General features: G+C 39.4%; 1 protein-coding gene across 4 annotated transcripts in view; it reads left to right on the top strand.

Annotated features, from left to right (window-relative positions):
• Positions 1-327: 327 nt before the first annotated feature.
• SCAF4 (SR-related CTD associated factor 4) overlaps positions 328-19,688 on the top strand; it is a 61,004-nt gene continuing 41,643 nt past the window's right edge. For 3 of the 4 annotated variants that reach the window (XM_060150830.1, XM_060150828.1, XM_060150827.1), the window contains exon 1: positions 329-794. In XM_060150830.1, coding sequence (XP_060006813.1) covers positions 765-794 — 30 coding nt within the window. In that variant the 5' untranslated portion in view covers positions 329-764. Of the gene's footprint in view, positions 795-19,688 lie in introns of all 4 variants that reach the window. The other variant, XM_060150829.1, reaches the window with a different exon arrangement.

The following is a 19,688-nucleotide window of genomic DNA, read 5'->3' as shown; positions in this document are numbered from 1 at the left end:
CTGCCTGGGCAGAATGGCACACAAAAACGCACCGGGAAGCGCCGTGTCGGGCAGGGGCGCGCGTGTGCACTGGCCCTCTCCGTGCCAGACTCCTGGCCCTGGGACCCCGCGCTCGCCGGCGCCCCTCTCGGGGACCCAGTCTCTGGGCTAAGCCGACTTCTCGGCCCGCGGCCGCAGCGGGCGGGAAAGCACTCCGTTGCCCAGCGTCACGCGCTAGCGGCTGGGCGGGCGGCGCGCGCGCACGCGCGGGGCGGGACGGGGCGGGGCGGGGCCAGCGGGGGCGGGGCGGGGCGGGGCTGGAGCCGGGCACAGGAAGAGCTGGGAGGCCCAAGCCGTCCCAGCGTGCCCCGCGCGGCGTGGACTCGGGCAGCTGCCGCCATCCCGCTGGCGAGGAGGAGAGAGAGGCCCGCCCGCTTGCCGGTCGGGCCAGTGTGGGCTAGTGCGTGAGGGCGCGGGGGGCCGTGTCAGCGAGACGCAGAGCGCAGCCGCCACCGCCAAACGGACATGTTGGAGCCCAGGGCCGCCGCCGCCTCTTTTTCCTTATCCTCCGAACGGGACTGAGAGGGGGCCCGCCACCCCGCCGCCTCTGCCTCGGCCGCCCGCCCCGCCGCCTCGGCCGCAGCCTCTTCCTGCCCGGCCTCCAGCTCCGCAGCTCATCGCCTCCGCCGGCCCCTCAGGCCCGGCCGGTTCCCCGGCCCCGCTCCGCCGCGGCGCGAGGTCTATGTGACCGGCGGGCCCGGAGCAGCCGCCGCCGCAGCGCGAACATGGACGCCGTCAACGCCTTCAACCAAGAGGTAAGGGGTGCTTGGAACAGGAGGGTGCCGGGCCTGCCGTGGAGTCGGGGCGTCGTTTCTCCTGCCGCCGGAGGTTTAAAGCTTAGGTCGGGGTGGGGACTCTTCCTGCCCCGGTTCCGGGGCGGCGGGGCCTGCGCGGAGCGGCCTGTGGCCCGGGGAGGTCGCGGCGGCCGCGGGAGCCGACCCCACACCCCTCCCCCACCTCCCACTCCCGGGCGGCGACCTCGGGCTGCCCCTCTCGCCCCCTTCCGGCCTTCTCCAGCCCGCGTCGGCGCCGGTGCCTCTAACTTCGCCCCCTTTCAGGTCCGGGTGCTTTCGCTCTCTGCTCCCAGCCCTGTATTGGCTTCGCGGTACCGGGAGCCCGCAAGGGGCTAAGAAAGAAGCGCGGGCGGGCGTAGGGGGCGGGGGGAGCCGGAGCATCTGCTGGTCGCAGGGCTGGCGGAGCGGCGGCCTCGGCTCTCCTGTTGCTCGGGCCGCGGCGCGACAGCGGCTGGACTCTGATCCCGGGTCGGGGAGGAGTTGGAGAGGGTGTTCATCCCTCTCCCCCGGGATTCCTACACTTGGGAAATGGGCTTAATAAACGGGGCTCCTTATCTTACCGAGTCGTGAACCCAACCGTCTTATGGGCTCTGTGGCCCCAACGTGACACCTAAAAAGTTGAATGGGAGGGAAGAGTATTCGCCCCGCCTTAGACCGCTAGAATGCCGGCTTTGGCCTCCCGTCCCCCACCCTTGCACCCTTCTCGCGGTAGTTAATCCTCGGCTCCCTTCTTTGGGAGCATTTACATGTGAAAACCTCCCAAAACCGGGAACAAAGCTGCCTGCCGCCCTAAAGCTCTCTGGTTGTATCTCCAAACATTCCAGGTGCTGTTTTTGAAGCGTAGAGTCCACACATTTCTATTTTTCAGAATCGATTTGAGGGGAGAGGTCTTGACCATTGATGATTTAAAATGTAGTTACAGAATGGAAACAATTGTCATGTGTTGAGTTGGATTATCTTTCTTTTCCAAGTACTAAAGATAAACTCAGCACTGAAGAAGTCAGATGTAGTAGTGTAGTGCTAGATGTCTTGGGACAGCGTTAAAAACTTGGTGCATCTCACAGTGAGATTTTTGTAGTTTCACTTGTGACAGAATTAGGGTGCAGTAACTTTCCCTTTGCAGTGCTATAATATCGTACCCTCCACTAACACTGCAGTTAGCACCGTTTATTGCTTTATCAATTATCCTAGAAATGATTTGTCTTCAACTGATGGATACATAACATGTCTTAACTGCAGAAGTTGGGCAGTGTCTTGTAAAGTTCAGTATTGATTATTTTCAAAATGATGAAATAGTATTTCCTCATTTTTGATGGCTAGAGAATTTGTGATAATGCTCCAAAGATTTCAGGGTTGGAAGTTGACTTTGTTTCCTTAAGGCAAAATACACTGGAATGTTGGCTTCATGAGGGCAGGGAGTTTCTGTTCTTTGCTTTCTCCCCCCCCCCCAGCATAGCACATGGTTGGCAAATACTTGTTGAATGAATGAGACTTTATACAAATGGTACAATTTTTTAGAAGATAAGTACATTTCTTTCTCAAGATAAAAACTTTTTGAATGGTTTTAACGAACAAAGAGGAGGGTTTTTAGTGTATTCTTAAGATCAGAAGTATTTAATTCTGATTGAGACATTATGGAAGTTCACATTAATCACATTATTAAGCAAAGTGTCTTATGTTAATTCTGGAAAAATGTCATCAGTAGTTTTTACTTTGAAAACCAAAATTAGGAATGATACTGACTCCTTGAAAAAGGAAAATGGTATTTTAACCTTTTTAAATGTACAAAATGAGAATTTTCTTATCATTGATCATTTTCCTCTTTAAATAATTTCTATTTCCATTCCTAGTCTTTATCACTGCAAATTGCATTATGTTAGGTGTATGTTACCAATTCCAACTCTCTTCTGCCAGACTTTCTTCCCAAAACACTTTTTTCTGGAGAAAATAGTCTGACTTTAAAATCCATCTCCTTGTGCCTGCCTGATTGTAGTGCTTCTCAGTTAATTCCCCCCATTCATGAAATGTTATTGATTAGTTCAAATCTGTAACTTCAGATCTCCCAAATCTTCATTTTGCAAACCTGCTTAGCTGTAAAGCTGTGTCCTTAATACGATGGCACTACTACTGAGGACCTCTGTCCCATAGGAGCCTAAACTAATAGAGGACACAAAACTTAGGCAAGTAGCTTTAATATGGGATAGAATGGCTTCCTTTGGGGCCCTTGTAGAGTACTGTGGGATGGCCGTGGGGGATTAGACTTGGACGGAGAGGATAGTATCAGTCTCAGGATTTCCGAAGGTGTTGGAAAAGTAATTCAGAGGCTACAGTGGTGAGAAATAAGGAACAGTAGTTTGACTCCTGAGAGTACTGGAAAGTAAGAATCATTAAGGTATCAATAATTTTGGGTCTGACAAGTTTTACATCTCTGATGTGTTTGAATTCCATTTTTTTTTTCCAGGTCGTGGATAAATTGAAGGTTTTAAGTAGTGGAGTGATAATCAAAATACTGCTTGATTTGTAGTATATATTGGAGAAGGCAGAGGTTTGGAGAAATTTGGCAGGTTGGGGACTGAGGTAGGAGAAGCAAGTAGAATCTGAACTTGGCACGTCTGTAGAGGGAGTGGAGAGGAGGGGAAGGATGTGGACCAGAAGAATCCATGGACTTGACATCTGGTAGGTTTAGAAGCACCTTTTGCCCCCACATTCTGAGTGCTGGGAGAGGGGGGATGCTGTTAACATGACAAGCAGTCATCAAAAGTATATTTAGTGGATGGGAAAATATGCTCGATTTTGAACAGCTTGAGTTTGAGTGGAACAGTCATGTAGAAATTTTTGGCAAGCAGTTGGTCATGTAGGACTCAAACTTGGAAGCAAGAGTTAGAGGGAGACATCAGGGAGTCACTCTCAGATGTGCCCTAGAGAAAATTGAGAGGGGGAGACAAAGGAATTAATATTTAATAAGCATCTATATAGCATGTCAGTCACTTTATATATACATATCTAAGTTAATACTCCTACAACCTTGCGTAGACGTCCATTTATAGGTGAGAAAACTGATTTTCAAAGAAGTTGAATAATAAATCTCTCAAGGGCATACTACTAGTTAATGGCAGAGCTGAGATTTGAATACAGATGGTCCCCTCTTAATTGCTGCCTGAAGATAATATTTTATATAATACCAGGGGAGTGGTCACAGGTTAAGACTTAAGTAAGAAAAAGGCCACAAAATTCTTTGAGGGTAATGGAATCTGTAGTTTAAAGTTGAATGGTGATAGGAGAGATAAGGAAATAAAGAGGTAGCAAATGTAAAGTAGTTGGGGTTTTTTGTTTGTTTTTGTTGTTTTAGAAGTTTGGTTGGAGGTATTCCCAGGGAAAAGTTGCTTCAAGGATGAAGGGAAGGAAGAATAATTAACAGTGTAGTAGGCACTGGTGCTAGCCCTTTGGTATGTTTATATAGTGTGTATATATAAAGTCTTAACCTAAGTAAGTGGTGTTCAAGCCCTGGTCTCTATTAGATGGGCATAGAAGTTAAAGCATGTTGAGGGACGGAATGTGCAAAAAAAAAAAAAAGCATAGTTTAAAGCAGCCAGAGGGATTGGTTAACTTAGAGCAAAATTGTGGATGAGAGGAAGGGAACAGATCTGATGCACAGGTAAAAGAGGTCAGTATATCTGTGATAAGAGAGGAAGGAAGATAAAAAAAGCCAAGGTTATTAAAGGCATTTTGACAGGACTTTTATGACAAGACACTGTGTTAAGTGTTGTAAAAGATGGAAAGATGAGTAAAAAAAAATCAGTGATACTTAATTGTGTTCTATTATGTTTATATACATTCCTTAATAAGAAGGGTTTGGTAGTTCATAAGTTTGTTGAATGGATAAAGGTTATAGATAGGATTTTTTAAATCTGTAGATTGCATTTTTAGCCTTTAATCAGTCTTCGCTAAATCCAAAAGAAGAGCTCTTCCCTCTCCCTCACTTTTTTTTGGGGGGGGGGCAACATCTGTGATTTTAAGATGTTTAAAGTACAAAAAACGTGCAGAGAATATAACAAGAATCGACAGTTGTTATTTATGTGTTTTTAATTTTAAAATAAAGTATTATAAAGTCCTTTCCTCCCATCTCCTCTATCCTCGCCCCCCCAGTCAGAAGCAATCAAGTAATGAATTTAGTATAATATCAATCTCTGGTCCTTAAACAATATTCTATATTTTGGTATACATGAGTAGTATATTGTACATATTCCGCAATGCTTTTTTGCTTAAACATTATTAATACTGTATATTAAGATTTAGTTCTTTCTATCCGCTGTGTAGTATGCTATTATTTGAATAGACCGTATTTTATTTATCTGGTTCCCCAGTTGATGAACATTTGTTTCTCATTTGTTACTGACAAACACTGCAATGAACTTTCTCAATCATGTCTCTTTGTGGAAGAGTTTCTCTAGGACAGCTGTTCTCAAACTTTGGAGTTTGGCTCCTTTAAACTCTTAAAAGTTAAGGACCACAGAGAGCTTTTGTATCTGTGGGTTATATCTTGATATTTACCATATCAGAAATTTAAGCTGAGAAACACATTTATTAAAAATAATGTACCTATTGCATGTTAACATAAATAACATTTCTAATGAAAAATAACATTTCCAAAACAAAAAAAATTAGAAGAGTGACATGGTTTTATATTTTTGCAAATCTCATTTAAACTTACGTTTAATAAAACTTGAATTCTTGTATATACTTTTTCATTCAGTCTCTTGCATCAGGTAGCCTCTGGAAAACTGCTGTATACTTGTGAGAAAATGAATGAAAAGGGCAAGAAATGTCTTAGTATTGATATGAAAACAGTTTTTACCTCACAGACCACTGAAAGGAACTCAGACACCCTCTTCCCCACACCGCTCCCCACAGCCCCCAGGATCCTGGAGTTACTTTGTGAGAACTACTGTATCGAGGTGTGGTATGCATATAATGCTACTTTGAAGTGCAGGAAGAAAATATGAGTGCTTTTATATTTGTTTATCTTTAAAATCAGACAAATTAAACTTTATGAGTAATTTTAATACATGAATTGATTTTGCTGCTCTTATTCACTTGGGCTGACAGTCTTGAATCATGTTACTCTGAAGGAAGAATTGAGCTCCACATCTCATTGGGGAGCCTGCCACTCTTCTTATTCCCACTGGAAATTGTTCTGTATGAACTATTGTGTATTTTACCTATTGATTACTAGGCATGATTGTCTTCTAGAATTTAGGTCATATGATGAGTATTGTAAAGCATTTTTTTTTAACCTGTAATGTCAGTCTGGTTGCTTTTTCATCATTCCTTTCTTCTTTGAGAGGTCTATCTAAAGAAGTGGACAAAGATTTGAAACACGGTTCTTACTGTGTGGAGGAGATGTAGAGGACCAGGGCAACAGAAGTAAAATTGGAGGTTTCTCTTGACTCATTTGACAATGTCACGCTGTTAATCACAGGAGTTGGGATACTAAAAGTTATAGTTTTGTTCCTCTGCTCTTTCTTGACTCAGAGAATTGCTTATCTCTGACAACAGTAGAGGTCTGGCTTTATGGTGAGTGGAATAAAGCTGGCTCTTCAGAGCTTTCTGTAGCAGGATTTATCACTGATGTTCTTGTTGAAAATATTCCTCTCCCTAGTCTCTCATTTTGTTTAGTATTTTGTTTCAGAAAAATGTGTGGACATATGATAAGGAACTGATTCAGAGAAAAATTGGAGTAATGGAAAAGTTGGCTTGTAAATCTTGTGAAACAGAATTCAGGAGATAAAAGTACCTAATAAAAAGTTGACGAAATGGTAGTTGGTTTTTGTATGTGTATGTTTTGTTTGTTTTGTGGGAGTTTTTTTGTTTTGTTTTCGGCTGCGTTGGGTCTTCGTTGCTGTGCACGGGCTTCTGTTGTTGTGGAGCACGGACTCTAGGCACCTGGGCTTCAGTAGTTGTGGCACACGGGCTTAGGTGCTCTGTGGCATGTGGCATCTTCCTGCACCAGGCCTTGAACCCGTGTCCCCTGCATTAGCAGGCAGAATCTTAACCACTGCGCCACCAGGGAAGTCCCTGTATGTGTATGTTTTTGTGGGAGTGTTTTTTTGTTTACCAGGTACAAATTGTAGGTTGCTGTCCTCTGACATGGAGCCCAAGTGAATATAACTCACTTAATCATTACAGGAAACTTTTTTTTTGAGGCATAGTCGGTTAACAATATTGTGTTAGTTTCAGGTGTGCAGCATAGATTCCGTTTTTTTTTTGCAGATTATATTCCATTATATGTTATTATATTATTACAGAATATTGGGTATCTCTGTGCTATACAGTAAATCCTTGTTGCTTATCTATTTTATATATAGTAATTTGTATCTGTTAATCCCATACGCCCCCCCCTCCTTTTTGGTAACCATAAGCTTGTTTTCTGTGTCTGGGAGTCTGTTTCTGTTTTTTTGTACATAGATTCATTGCATTATTTTTTAGATTCCGTATATAAGTGATATCATATAGTACTTGTCTTTCTCTGACTTATTTCACTAAACATTCTCTAGTTTCATCCACTTTGCTGCAAATGGTAATATTTCAATTTTTATGGCTGAGTAATATTCAGTTGTGTATATATACCACATTTTCTTTATCCGTGCACCTGTTGATGGGCACTTAAGTTGCTTCCGCGTCTTGGCTATTGTGAGTAGTGCTGGTATCGAACGCTGGGGTGCATGTATCTTTTCGAATTAGAATTTTTGTTTTTTCTGGATATATACCCAGGAGTAGAATTGCTGAATCCTGTGGTAGTTCTAATTTAGTTTTTTAGGGAACTTCCATACTGTTTTCCATAGTGGCTGCACCAATTTATATTCCCACGAACAGTGTAGGAGAGTTCCCTTTTCCCCGTACCCTCTCCAGCATTTATTTGTAGACTTTGATGATGGCCGTTCTGACCCATGTGAGGTGATACCTCATTGTCATTTTGATCTGCATTTCTCTAGTAATTAGCGATGTTGAGCATCTTTTCATGTGCCTGTTAGCCATTTGTGTGTCTTTGAAAAAATGTCTATTTAAGTCTTCTGCCCATTTTTGGTTTGGTTTTTTTGATATTGAGTTGTATGACAGGTTACTTTTCTATAGATGTCTGCCTGCATTTAAAACTCATTTCAGATACACCTTGATAACATGATAGGAAAAAAGTTGTTAACATAAATGATGAACTTTTAGTGTTATTGATATTTGTTGAGATAATATGTGGAATCTTTTTTTTTTTTAGCATACTTCAGAGCAACAGCATGCAGATTTAATAATAAGCCTAAAACAAGTTACGTTATGTTATCAGGTAGTATATAGGATAAGCAGCTTAGCTATTAACAGTTGAAGTTTTGGTAGAGTTGGTAATAGTTAAATTTGTATTAGGCCTTACTAAGATCTGTTGAGAGCTTAGTCTTGAAGAGACATGTCTACATTTCTGTGTTAATAGTAAGTGTAATTAAAATGTACTGTCATGATTTTTTTTTGAGAACTAGAAGATTGCTCAAACAGTATTGTAAGTTATTATGCTTCAGTCACCTTGATCCTTTTCAATATTTGCATGGTTTGTCGATTACATTTTATTGTGTTATAGTTAGAGCTCTTTATTGGTGCTTGTGAATTCATGGATAAATACATAGAAACTTTGATAATACTGATGAAGCATTGTACAGGTTAGTAGTGAATTCAACAAGAACTCCAGTGAAACTCTGGAGTTAAGAATTAGAAGCCAAGCCACTATGGAGAACAGTATGGAGGTTCCTTAAAAAACTAAAAATAGAACTACTGTATGACCCGGCAGTCCCACTACTGGGCATATACCCTGAGAAAACCATAATTCAAAAAGAGTCATGTGGGCTTCCCCGGTGGCGCAGTGGTTGAGAGTCCGCCTGCCGATGCAGGGGACACGGGTTCGTGCCCCGGTCCGGGAAGATCCCACATGCCGCGGAGCGGCTGGGCCCGTGAGCCATGGCCGCTGAGCCTGTGCATCCGGAGCCTGTGCTCCACAACGGGAGAGGCCACAACAGTGAGAGGCCCGCATACGGCAAAAAAAAAAAAAAAAAAAAAGTCATGTACCACAATGTTCATTGCAGCTCTATTTACAGTAGCCAGGACATGGAAGCAACCTAAGTGTCCGTCGACAGATGAATGGATAAAGATGTGGCACATATATACAATGGAATATTTCTCAGCCGTAAAAAGAAATAAAATTGAGTTATTTGTAGTGAGGTGGATGGACCTAGAGTCTGTCATAGAGTGAAGTAAGTCAGAAAGAGAAAAATAAATACCGTCTGCTAACACATATATATGGAATCTAAAAAAAAAAAAAGGTTATGAAGAACCTAGGGGCAGGACAGGAATAAAGATGCAGACGTAGAGAATGGACTTGAGGACGTGGGGAGGGGGAAGGGTAAGCTGGGACGAAGTGAGAGAGTGGCAAGGACATATATACACTACCAAATATAAAATAGATAGCTAGTGGGAATCAGCCGCATAGCACAGGGAGATCAGCTCAGTGCTTTGTGACCACCTAGAGGGGTGGGGTAGGGAGGGTGGGAGGGGGGAGACGCAAGAAGGTGGAGATATGGGGATATATGTATAGCTGATTCACTTTGTTATAAAGCAGAAACTAACACACCACTGTAAAGCAGTTATACTCCAATAAAGATGTTTAAAAAAAAAAAAGAATTAGAAGCCAAGGTTTAGATTGGGGGGCGGTTGGGAGATAGCAGGGCTCAGTGAAAAGTAGAGGGTCATCCAAGTACCCCTTGAAAGTTATAATTGGTGTTTGGATAATTTGTGACTTTTGGTGTAAATCCATGTGGGTCACTTGGAAGAGATCGTAGAGCAGTAGTGTACCTAGCATATTTGGCATCCAGAGCAGAACTTTCTTCTTTTTCTTTCTTCTTTTTTTTCTTTTAACACATTCATCTTCTACAACAAAACTGTTCTCAGAAATAATCATGAAATTGGCCAGGAAAGAAATTTGAACTTCATGCCGGTTACAAATAAATATTACAACAGAGAGAATTAATTGATTAATATTTTTAAATTTCATTAATACTTTTTTGATAAAAGTAGAAAATTTTATCTACATCCTGCTCTGTCACAGTAATGAATAATAATATTCCAGTTTCTTTTTAAGCCTTAACTTCTGCATATTTGTCAATGATTGTCAGTTGATTTTCACAATATTTGAGTTCAGTAGACAGTTATAGTCAGATTTAGCAATTTTACCTTCACCTGTAAGTGACTGAAAAAACACTTCTCATTAATTCTAATTACTAAAGGTTGTAAGTGAAGCAGCACATATACAGTAGTTGGGGTGACTTAAACATAAGGTTTCCTTTAGCAGAAATTTAGAAAAAGCTCACTTCACAGTAAACTCTAGAAATCACAATACTGTCCATGTCTTTTTTTGGCATCGATTCTAGTGACTTCCAAATGTACTCTCAGTCAAAAAATTTTCACTAAAATATTTTCACCCAGAGTTTCAGTGTAGGTCTCTATTATGATTGGTGAACATCTTTGAAATTATGTGTAATGGCATTCTCCATAATTTTTGTTCATGGATCACCAAGCTTTGTGTTTCTTTGTTAAAGACTAATTCTGGCTGCTTTTAAGTATTTACACCAGAAAAAAAAGATATATCAGGAAAGAAGACTTGCAAACAGCTATCATACTTTAAACGTACCATTTAAACATACGAATATATATACATAGGAACTACAGAATTGCAGACGTAAACTGACCCTGAGGAGAGTGCAGGCCGTCCTGAACCTCTTTGTAGTCATTCTCCAAATGAACAGGTGTAACGAATCTGCATGTTCTATGCACTGATCATATAACTGGAAGGTTTCCTAATGAAATTCCACTTAGAATAGATCGCTTATTAAAGGATACATAATAAAAATGTACAGATTTGATGCTTATGTATTAAAAACTTATCAGTTACCACAGCAGTAGTTTAAAACAAGAATCTCAGTCAACAAAATGTTTTAGGGGAAGGAATATTTTATCCCTGATATTATTTAGAATTGCTAGCATTTGGTGATAAATAAAACAATTCTCAAACAGTTTTATTGTTTTATTTAGAGTCTTTATAGACAGTTCACCCACTTTCTGCCTTCCCCTGGGTGGACTTTTCCCACTGTCCCTCTCTAGGTGTGTTATTACTCTGGAGAGCGATAGCTGACTAACCCTATAGTCTGTAAATCTTTTTCTGCAATATCCCCTAAATATCTTTATGCACTTTACCATGAGTATTCCACTTTATTCCTCCTTTTGTCAGAGGTTAGTTTTAGCTGATGTAGAATTATAATACCCTGCTTAAAGGAAACCTATAATAAGGAAATTTATGGTAATATCGCTTTTAAGCTTTTAGGAAACATAAAATACTCTTTTAAACTTTAATGGTCATATATTATCTAGTTTACTGTAATTAAGAGTTGCTGGATGATAAATCACTTTAGAAAGGATAGCCACATTTGGGATTCAGAGATACATTCAAATCTTTATAAAGGCCTTAACCATTTCTGAGTAAATATAAGAGCATATTTTATAAAGTTAGGGGTTTTTTAAATATATGAAATAATCCAAAATGGGCAAATCCATAGAGATAGAAAGTAGTTTATTGGTGGTGGTATGAGGGAGGAATGGGAAGTGACTGCTAATGGGTATGGAATTTCTTTGGGGTGTAATGAAATATTCTGAAATTAAATAGTGTTGATGGTTGTATAACTCTGAATATAGCAAAAACTATAGAGCTGTACATTTTAAAGGGGTGAGTTTTATGGTATATTAATTATATCTCAAAGCTGTTTAAAGAAAAACACAAAAAAGTCAGGTTTTAACACCATTTTCATTGTTTTGTTGCTTGATCTTATTTTCTATCAGGTTGAAAACAATATCTCTTAGCTACTGAGTGGCTCTGGAAGTTATTTTGTTGATCCTGAATCCTAAGTTTGTTCAAAGGATATCTTTAGTTTTTACATGCTATTTTAAGAAGTAATCCAGTGGAGCCAGTTCAAGGGAAGGACAGGAAATGAATCCTGCATTTGCTCATTAAATACCAACCAGATGCCAGCATACCAGTTAGGTGTTTTATATATGCCTTTACCTTCCTTCCATTTTAGAGGTAAGGAAACGGGAGGGGTGGTGTGATTTGACAGAGTACTGTAAGAGGCTGCCTGAGCCCAGTCTACAGCCCCACATGGCTACTCGGAAGTTTTTTGAGCAGCTGACCTTTGTCTATTGTTTATGAAGGGAGAGGGCTCCCTAAACAACTTTTGTATATTTGAAGAAAGGTAGCAAGGCACTGTAATGTATATTTGTGGAAGGATTCGCCAAAGTTTAAGAATGATGAAGTTTGGGAGTTTTTAAGTCATCCACAATAATGCAATAGATGCAATCAGTGTTTAAAACTTAAGATATGCTTTTAGGTGTTTATGTTTCATTTACTAATTTATATTCACAATTAAAGTTTAAAATTAATTAGGGATTTTATAAATGTTAGCATTTTCAGTTTTAATCCCATTCTTTTGTATAGATCTAGTCATTACAACTTTGTGGGAGAAAAATAGGTATAGATAAAATATATAATATATGAGATAATTTTTTTTCTTCTAATCAGATGATTTTATATCCTGGAACAAATTTTTATTTCTTCAATTGAGGTCTGGAAGGAACTATGTAATTCATAAAAATGTTTTATGGCCAACTTTGGGTGGACACAAAGTTTACTTAGTGAGGCACAGTAAAAGTGATTTTGAAACCTGGCGTCTATGCTAGTAAAGTAGAGTAATGGCATGGATAAAATATTTGGCATTTCCTAAAATCACATCCTGACCTATTTCTCGAACAAGTGAAAAGGAAGTTGAGGATTGATTGCAGTTCAGTGAATCAAAATGGAGGTAAGGAATAAAAAATGACCTGTTGTAGTAAGTGGAGCTGAAGGAGTTAAAAGCCCTGATTCGGGGGAGGCAGCCTTGGTTCTAAAGTAAAAAGTTTGAGTGAAGGGTAGACCCTTGGAAATTGTAAGGGAGTTAGTCTTAGTTGAAGAATAAATTAGGGCATACTTTGAAGCAAGGTAGCAAGTGAGTTGTCAGAAATTAACTACTTAGAAAATTAGTCCTGCCAGCAGCAAATGGTAACAGAATTAGGAGTTGGTGATATAATTAAAAAGTGATGAAGTTTAAACTCCTGTTTGCTATATTACTATATTCTATTTTCATAAAGCACATAGAAACTTAAGTAGTTAACTTGAAAGTGGTTTCGTATTTAATATTAACAGTATATATTTGAACTTATATGTGTGTATTTTGTAAAGCATTTCTCTAAATTCTGGAACCAGGAGAAAAGTTTATGTTTGTGGGAAAGTGTAGTAAGGTAAAGAAGTGTAGACCTAAGTATGAAAAATTTTAAAACTCTTTAAACTTGAGAATATTATTTGCAGGTTTGTTGTTTGTAAAAATATCTGGCTTGGAAACTTTAGAAGTGTGAAAAGTGACTTTTATGGAGAAATAAATAGAACTATTTTGTAGTGTTTAAGTCAAAGTAAAGACCCTGCTCTGTAGGAGCAGGAGAACAGTACAGTTTCTTTTTCTCATCTCTGTTTTAAAGAGCCATGTAAATTTGCTCTATTGTTAGGTATATTTTGTATTAATGCCAGACCTGTCTTGTCTCCAGACAGTCCTCTAAGCAAGTGGAAAATTGGTTAATTATTTGCGTTTCAAAGGATTTGACTCTCTGGAAAGTAAATAGAGTTTACATGGGAGTAAATCATAGTAATTAAAAGGGATGCTTTCTTTAATGCACAGATGTCAAAAATATATTTAAGAAATTTTTCAGATTTGGGTTTTATGTGCATAGAGGCTTCAGTTATAAAGATTTAAAATGGCAAATTTTATTTTTAAAATTTTGTTTTAGCAATTTTGAAAAGTTGTATTAAAGGTTTACAAGGCATTGATTTAAACATAACTGTTAACTTCAAAGACACGATTTACTCCATGGACAGGTTGTACCTGATAATGATGATTCTGTATATTTTACAGTCAAGTTGGAGAAATGCATTTTTGTGTCTCAGACACAAAGTTTTTCATTGTTAATCCATGAATTTTAATTTTTTCATTTTAAAATTAATGCAAATTATGGGACTTCCCTGGTGGTCCAGTGGTAAAGAATCCACCTTCCAATGCAGGGGATGTGGGTTTGATCCCCAGTTGGGGAACTAATATCCCACATGCTGTGGGGCAACTCAGCCTGCGCGCCACAACTACTGAGCTCGCGCACCACAACGAAGATCCCGAGTGCTGCAACTAAGACCCGAAGCAGCCAAAAAAAATAAAGAAAATAAGTAAATTAAATAAATATTTTTTAAAAAGAATGAGAAATCACAACAAAATAAAAAAATGTTTAAAAATAAAGTTTATAAAAACAAAAGAATAAAATTAATGCAAATTAGGTAAACTTAAGCTAGAAAATAAGAAAGTATTCTACCAAATACCATTAACATTTTAGAGTATTTCAGTCTTTTTTTCCCTTCCACTTGTGTATGGAAACTTTATATATGGTTACCAGATCTTTTCAATAACATGAATTATCTTCTAATTTTAAAAGTCATCTTGGGAAATTTGGGAACATCTGATTATTTTAGATAAATTTCTAAAAGTGGAATTGTTGGTTTAAAAGATATGGACTTTTTTAGTTCTTTGCTTCATGCTAATCTACATTCATGACAGTTAGATAATTGAAGAACTGTATCTCATTGTCTTAATTTATACCTTTTTGACTACTGATAAGACTGAACATTTTTTTTTCTATATTAGTTTGGGGTTCTCTTTGTTAATTGAGTTACTCTCCTATGTACAGTTTTCAGTTTTATTTTCTCTCTTACTGTTTGTATGTGCTATTGATTAACTCATATGCAATATTCTGCTTTCAGGTAGAGTGGCATAATGATACTTGTCTAGCATGTGCTTGCAGCTCCCCTTTCCCTGTGTGCCCCACCTCTCTCCCCCTCCCCCCCCAACACCTGTTCCCCCCATCACATTAAATGCCCAGTATTAAGAGAGTATTACCTTTTGGTAAAGGCATAAACTGAAATGCCAGGTAAGAAGGGACTGTAATTGTTCTAGCAGTAAGTGTTTTATGGAGCTATCTTCAGGCTATAATTAGATGGACAAAAAAGCATCTTTGTGGAGATGATGATTTTAAAAGATTTTTCCACTAAGTTTTGTTTTGTTAAATTTAATGTGTACTTTTTTTTTTTCTTTTTTTGCGGTACGCGGGCCTCTCACTATTGTGGCCTCCCGTTGCGGAGCACAGGCTCCGGACGCGCAGGCCCAGCGGCCATGGCTCACGGGCCCAACCGCTCCACGGCACGTGGGATCCTCCCGGACCCGGGCACGAACCTGCGTCCCCTGCATCGGCAGGCGGACTCTCAACCACTGCACCACCAGGGAAGCCCTAATGTGTACTTTTATAAAATATATTTTACAAGCAAACATTTAAGTTATGTTGGCTTTAACTCTTGATTTGGTTGAAGCCAGTGTATCAGATTTGATGAGTCAGATGAACGAAAGAGGAGGGAAGACTGTAGACTTGAACACTTTGATATCTTTATCTGTCAGAAGGGAGATTTGAGTACCAGCCTGTTACTGTGAGTGTATGTATTTCTGTTAGGAAGCATTCAAATTTTTTCCTGAAATTGAACTTTGTAATTATTAACAACAGGAGCTTAAGCCAGAATTTATCATCTTGGAGGTCATAATAGCAAAGGAAGGAGTACTAGATATAATCAGTATAATTCATTATAAAATAAAGTTAAGGAAAGCAAATACTTAAAAGTTTAAGTGGGGGGAAGGTAGGGGTAAGTATCCCATTGAAAGAGATTCTGTCTAGAGATATCTAGTCACTAGGAGCCAGAACAGATTCTCACAGGCCAAATTAAACATTTTTCTTTTGTAAAGTTTGTCTAGTGATGACTCTAAACCAAATATTTCAGAAAGATATTTGTCATGATTTCATCATGAATAAATTTTAAAAATACATAGGATGAGAGTGAGTTAAGTGAATTTTAGCTGACTGGCAGGGCCCAAGGAATATCACATAAGGTCATCCTACAAGTAGGTCCTGTTTTTAATATTTAAAAAACCACGGGGTTGGAGGAAGCCATATAAAGTAGTTTGTGAAATTTGCAAACTGATTGGAATAGCTGCTACACTGAAAACAGAAAATCATTTCCAGACTACCTAAGTAGATTGAAAGTACTGTCAGAAACCAACATAAAATCAACATGAAGATCTAGTTTTGATAAAGATTCCAGTGAAAACAGTCTGAGGGTTTCAGTTGATTATAAATGTGAGTTAATAATTAAGCAGTATTTTTAAAAAATAATAAATGATCTCCCCTACCCCAGGATGTCCATGTTCTGAATCCTAGAACCTGTGAATATGTTTCCTTACCTGGCAAAAGAGACTTTGCAGATGTGATTAAGGGTTTGAGTTGAGTTAATTATCCTGCATTATCTGGGTGAACCCAGTGTAACCCCAAGGGTCCTTCCTTGAGAGAGGCAGGAAAGTCAGAGAAAGTGCTCTGACAGTGGAAGCAGAGGTTAGGGAAGAGAGAAGATGCTATGCTGCCAGCTTTGAAGATGGAAGAAGCAGCTATGAGCCAAAGGAATTTATGCACACTTTGGCTAGAAAAGGCAAGAAGTAGATTTTGACCTAGAGCGCCCAGAACGAAGGCAGCCCTGCCAACACCTTGTTTTCAGACTAGTGAGATTCTTTTTTTAAAAACAAGGTACAGTTTTATTTATTTTTAAATTTATTTATTTTTGGCTGTGTTGGGTCTTTGTTGCTCCGTGCAGGCTTCCTCTAGTTACAGTGGGCGGGGGCTACTCTTCCTTGTGGTGCACGGGCTTCTCATTGCGGTGGCTTCTCGTTGCGGAGCATGGGCTCTAGGCGTGCAAGCTTCAGTAGTTTGGCACGCAGGCTTAGTTGCTCTGCGGCATGTGGGATCTTCCCGGACCAAGGCTCGAACCCATGTCCCCTGCATTGGCAGGCAGATGCTTAAACACTGCGCCACCAGGGAAGTCTGGAGATTCTGACTTCCAAAAGTGTTGTTTTAAGCTAATGTGTTACTGCAGGAATAGGAAACTAATACAAAAGACAATCCACTAGATTCTACAGGAATATATCCGGGCTCTGTTTATTTTGGTTTATTATACTTGAAAGGAATTAGCCAGGATAGTCGGATCTAGGAATCATATCATTTGGCTAGTAGTTGAAGAAGATAAGAGAAAGGGAAACATGCTTAGTTATATTTATTTTATCACATGAGAAAGATCACTGTTGTTCTGTGCTCCAGAGGCAAAACTAGAACAGGAGAAGGAGGGAAGGTTATCAGAAGGGAGATTTGGGGTCAGTACAAAGAAGACTGCTGTAACCGTTGGGTAAGGTTAGTTATGAGTTATTAAGCCTGTGGACTAATATGAGACCTGCCGGGTGTATTGTGAAAGCAGTTCTGAATTTGGTATGAGTACTGGATTACATACTAAGGTGCTATACAGCTTTAAAACTCTTTGATACTACTGTATTTTCAGTATAGAGAAAATTTCTCTAAATTCAGTCAGCACTTGAATAGTAGATGTAATACAAAAAAGGTATTATGGTAAGCCATAACAAAAAATTAAACTCGAGGTGTGTGTCAAGATTCCCAGGGCATTATATACCTCTATTTACTGAGCCATTTATATGTCAGGTACTAGGCTAAGAGATTTATATACATTATCTCATTTAATCTTAACAGTCTTACGAGGTGAAGTAAGTGCTATTAATCCTTTTTTTCAGATTTCAGAAATCCTTGATATTTAGAAAAGGTTAACTAAACTTGTCAATGTTTATACTGTTAATAAACAGCAGAGTATCATGTTACTTTGACTAACCCCCAAACACTATGAATTCTACAGGTGTCATGGGCCAAATATGCTCCTTCCTTATCTTCTTTTGAAACTGTTCTTTATTGATATAAGGGATCCTTGTGAGTGATTCTTCATAATTTTTAGAATACTTTGTAAATCAGGCACCCAGCAGAGCAGTGTTCATATTTAGTATTTTTTAATAGTTATTTAGCTGGTGACAGCAAAAAGACAAACTCATATCTGTTGCTGACAAGTATTTTTTTCTTACTAAGGCTTTCTAAGGAGGTTTTGTACCTTTTGGGTCCTACTGCTGCTATTATTTTATATAAGAGAATTGCATGGTTTTCTCTGGCTGCTTTGACACATTTGTTTTCTTTGACAGATTACATTAATTCTGAATGCAGATCTGTAATAACAGGGAGAACACTGCACCTAGTGATGTTTATTGGGCACTTGCCCTGTTGCAGATGATATACTAGTCGTTCATACACAAAAGCTAATTTATAACATTTGACTTTGCCAAATACCTTTAATTTCTGTTATTTTCCTGGTGTTCCTTTGTGCAACTCCCTTCTCTGTACCACATTGAAATATTTGGTATACCCTAGTTAATTATATCATCTTTGTTCTTGTCTTACTCATCCTCATGGCTTTGATTCTGTGACCTTTCAGTTTCTAGCAGAACCTCTTCTTTGTTCAAGATGCATTTTCCAGTCTGCTGATATCTCTACCTGAATATTCAGTAGGCATCCCAAATTAAATTCATTATGTCTTATCATTATCCCTGAATCAATACAGTATACATATAGACAGGCACAGATGCCTACTTGATATTTTGTCTGTGTTCCCCATCGTAGTTAATGGTCTCTGCATGTATTTAGTCAATAAGCAGCAATTGTATAAGGAGATGACTATGCTATTAAGGATTGTAAGCTTTAAAATCAACAAATTGTAGTCCAGACCCGTTCCCTGGGCATCATCTGAAAACAGATGCAATCCCTTTGGATATCATCTCAAAATAGGTGTAACAATCTATGTTAATTGTTAATATGATTAAATGAGATAATGTACCACCAAAGGTAATTCTTCCTTATACATAAGCACTCAGTGTTGGTTCCCTCCTCTTTTCCTGAGTTGTGCCTTCTTTAGTGGAATAAACACCCTTCCTCTGTCTCTTATATGGTAGCACTTGAATGCTCTCTTGCTGTTCTATTGCCTGTAGTCTGTATTTTAATTTTTTTAAATAAATTATAATTTAAGTATAAACTGTGGAACGTTTCATCAGAAGATACCACTGGTCTGTCTTCTGTGCTCAGTTGTCTGTTTTGTTTTGTTTTAATATGGGGAGTTCCCTACTGCGGAAATAATCAAGAAGTGCTATTTGGGACATTAAATGAATATTAGCTCTGGCTTAGGCTTCATTGAAATATGAGTCTCTTAAGCTTTTAATGGCCAGAGAAGTAGTTCTCACTGTTGCTTATTCTTTTTTTTTTTTTTTTTTTTTTTTTGTGGCTGTGTTGGGTATTTGTTGCTGCGCATGGGCTTTTTCTAGTTGCGGCGAGCGGGGGCTACTCTTCGTTGTGGTGCTCGGGCTTCTCACTGCGGTGGTTTCTCTTGTTGTGGAGCACGGGCTCTAGGCCCGTGGGCTTCAGTAGTTGTGGCACATGGGCTCAGTAGTTGTGGCTCGCAGGCTCAGTAGTTGTGGTGCATGGGCTTATTAGCTGCTCTGCGGCATGTGGGATCTTCCCAGACCAGGGATTGAACCCATGTCCCCTGCACTGGCAGGCGGATTCTTAACCACTGTGCCACCAGGGAAGTCCCACTGTTGCTTATTCTTAAGATCCATGTGTAAACTTTTTTGTCTCCCCTTTCTCTGCTTTAAGGTCCAGAGAAGGAAATAGAACTACGGT

This window comes from Lagenorhynchus albirostris, chromosome 5 (assembly GCF_949774975.1).
Source record: "Lagenorhynchus albirostris chromosome 5, mLagAlb1.1, whole genome shotgun sequence".
Classification (NCBI taxonomy): domain Eukaryota; kingdom Metazoa; phylum Chordata; class Mammalia; order Artiodactyla; family Delphinidae; genus Lagenorhynchus; species Lagenorhynchus albirostris.
This window is presented reverse-complemented; position numbering and strand designations above follow the sequence as displayed.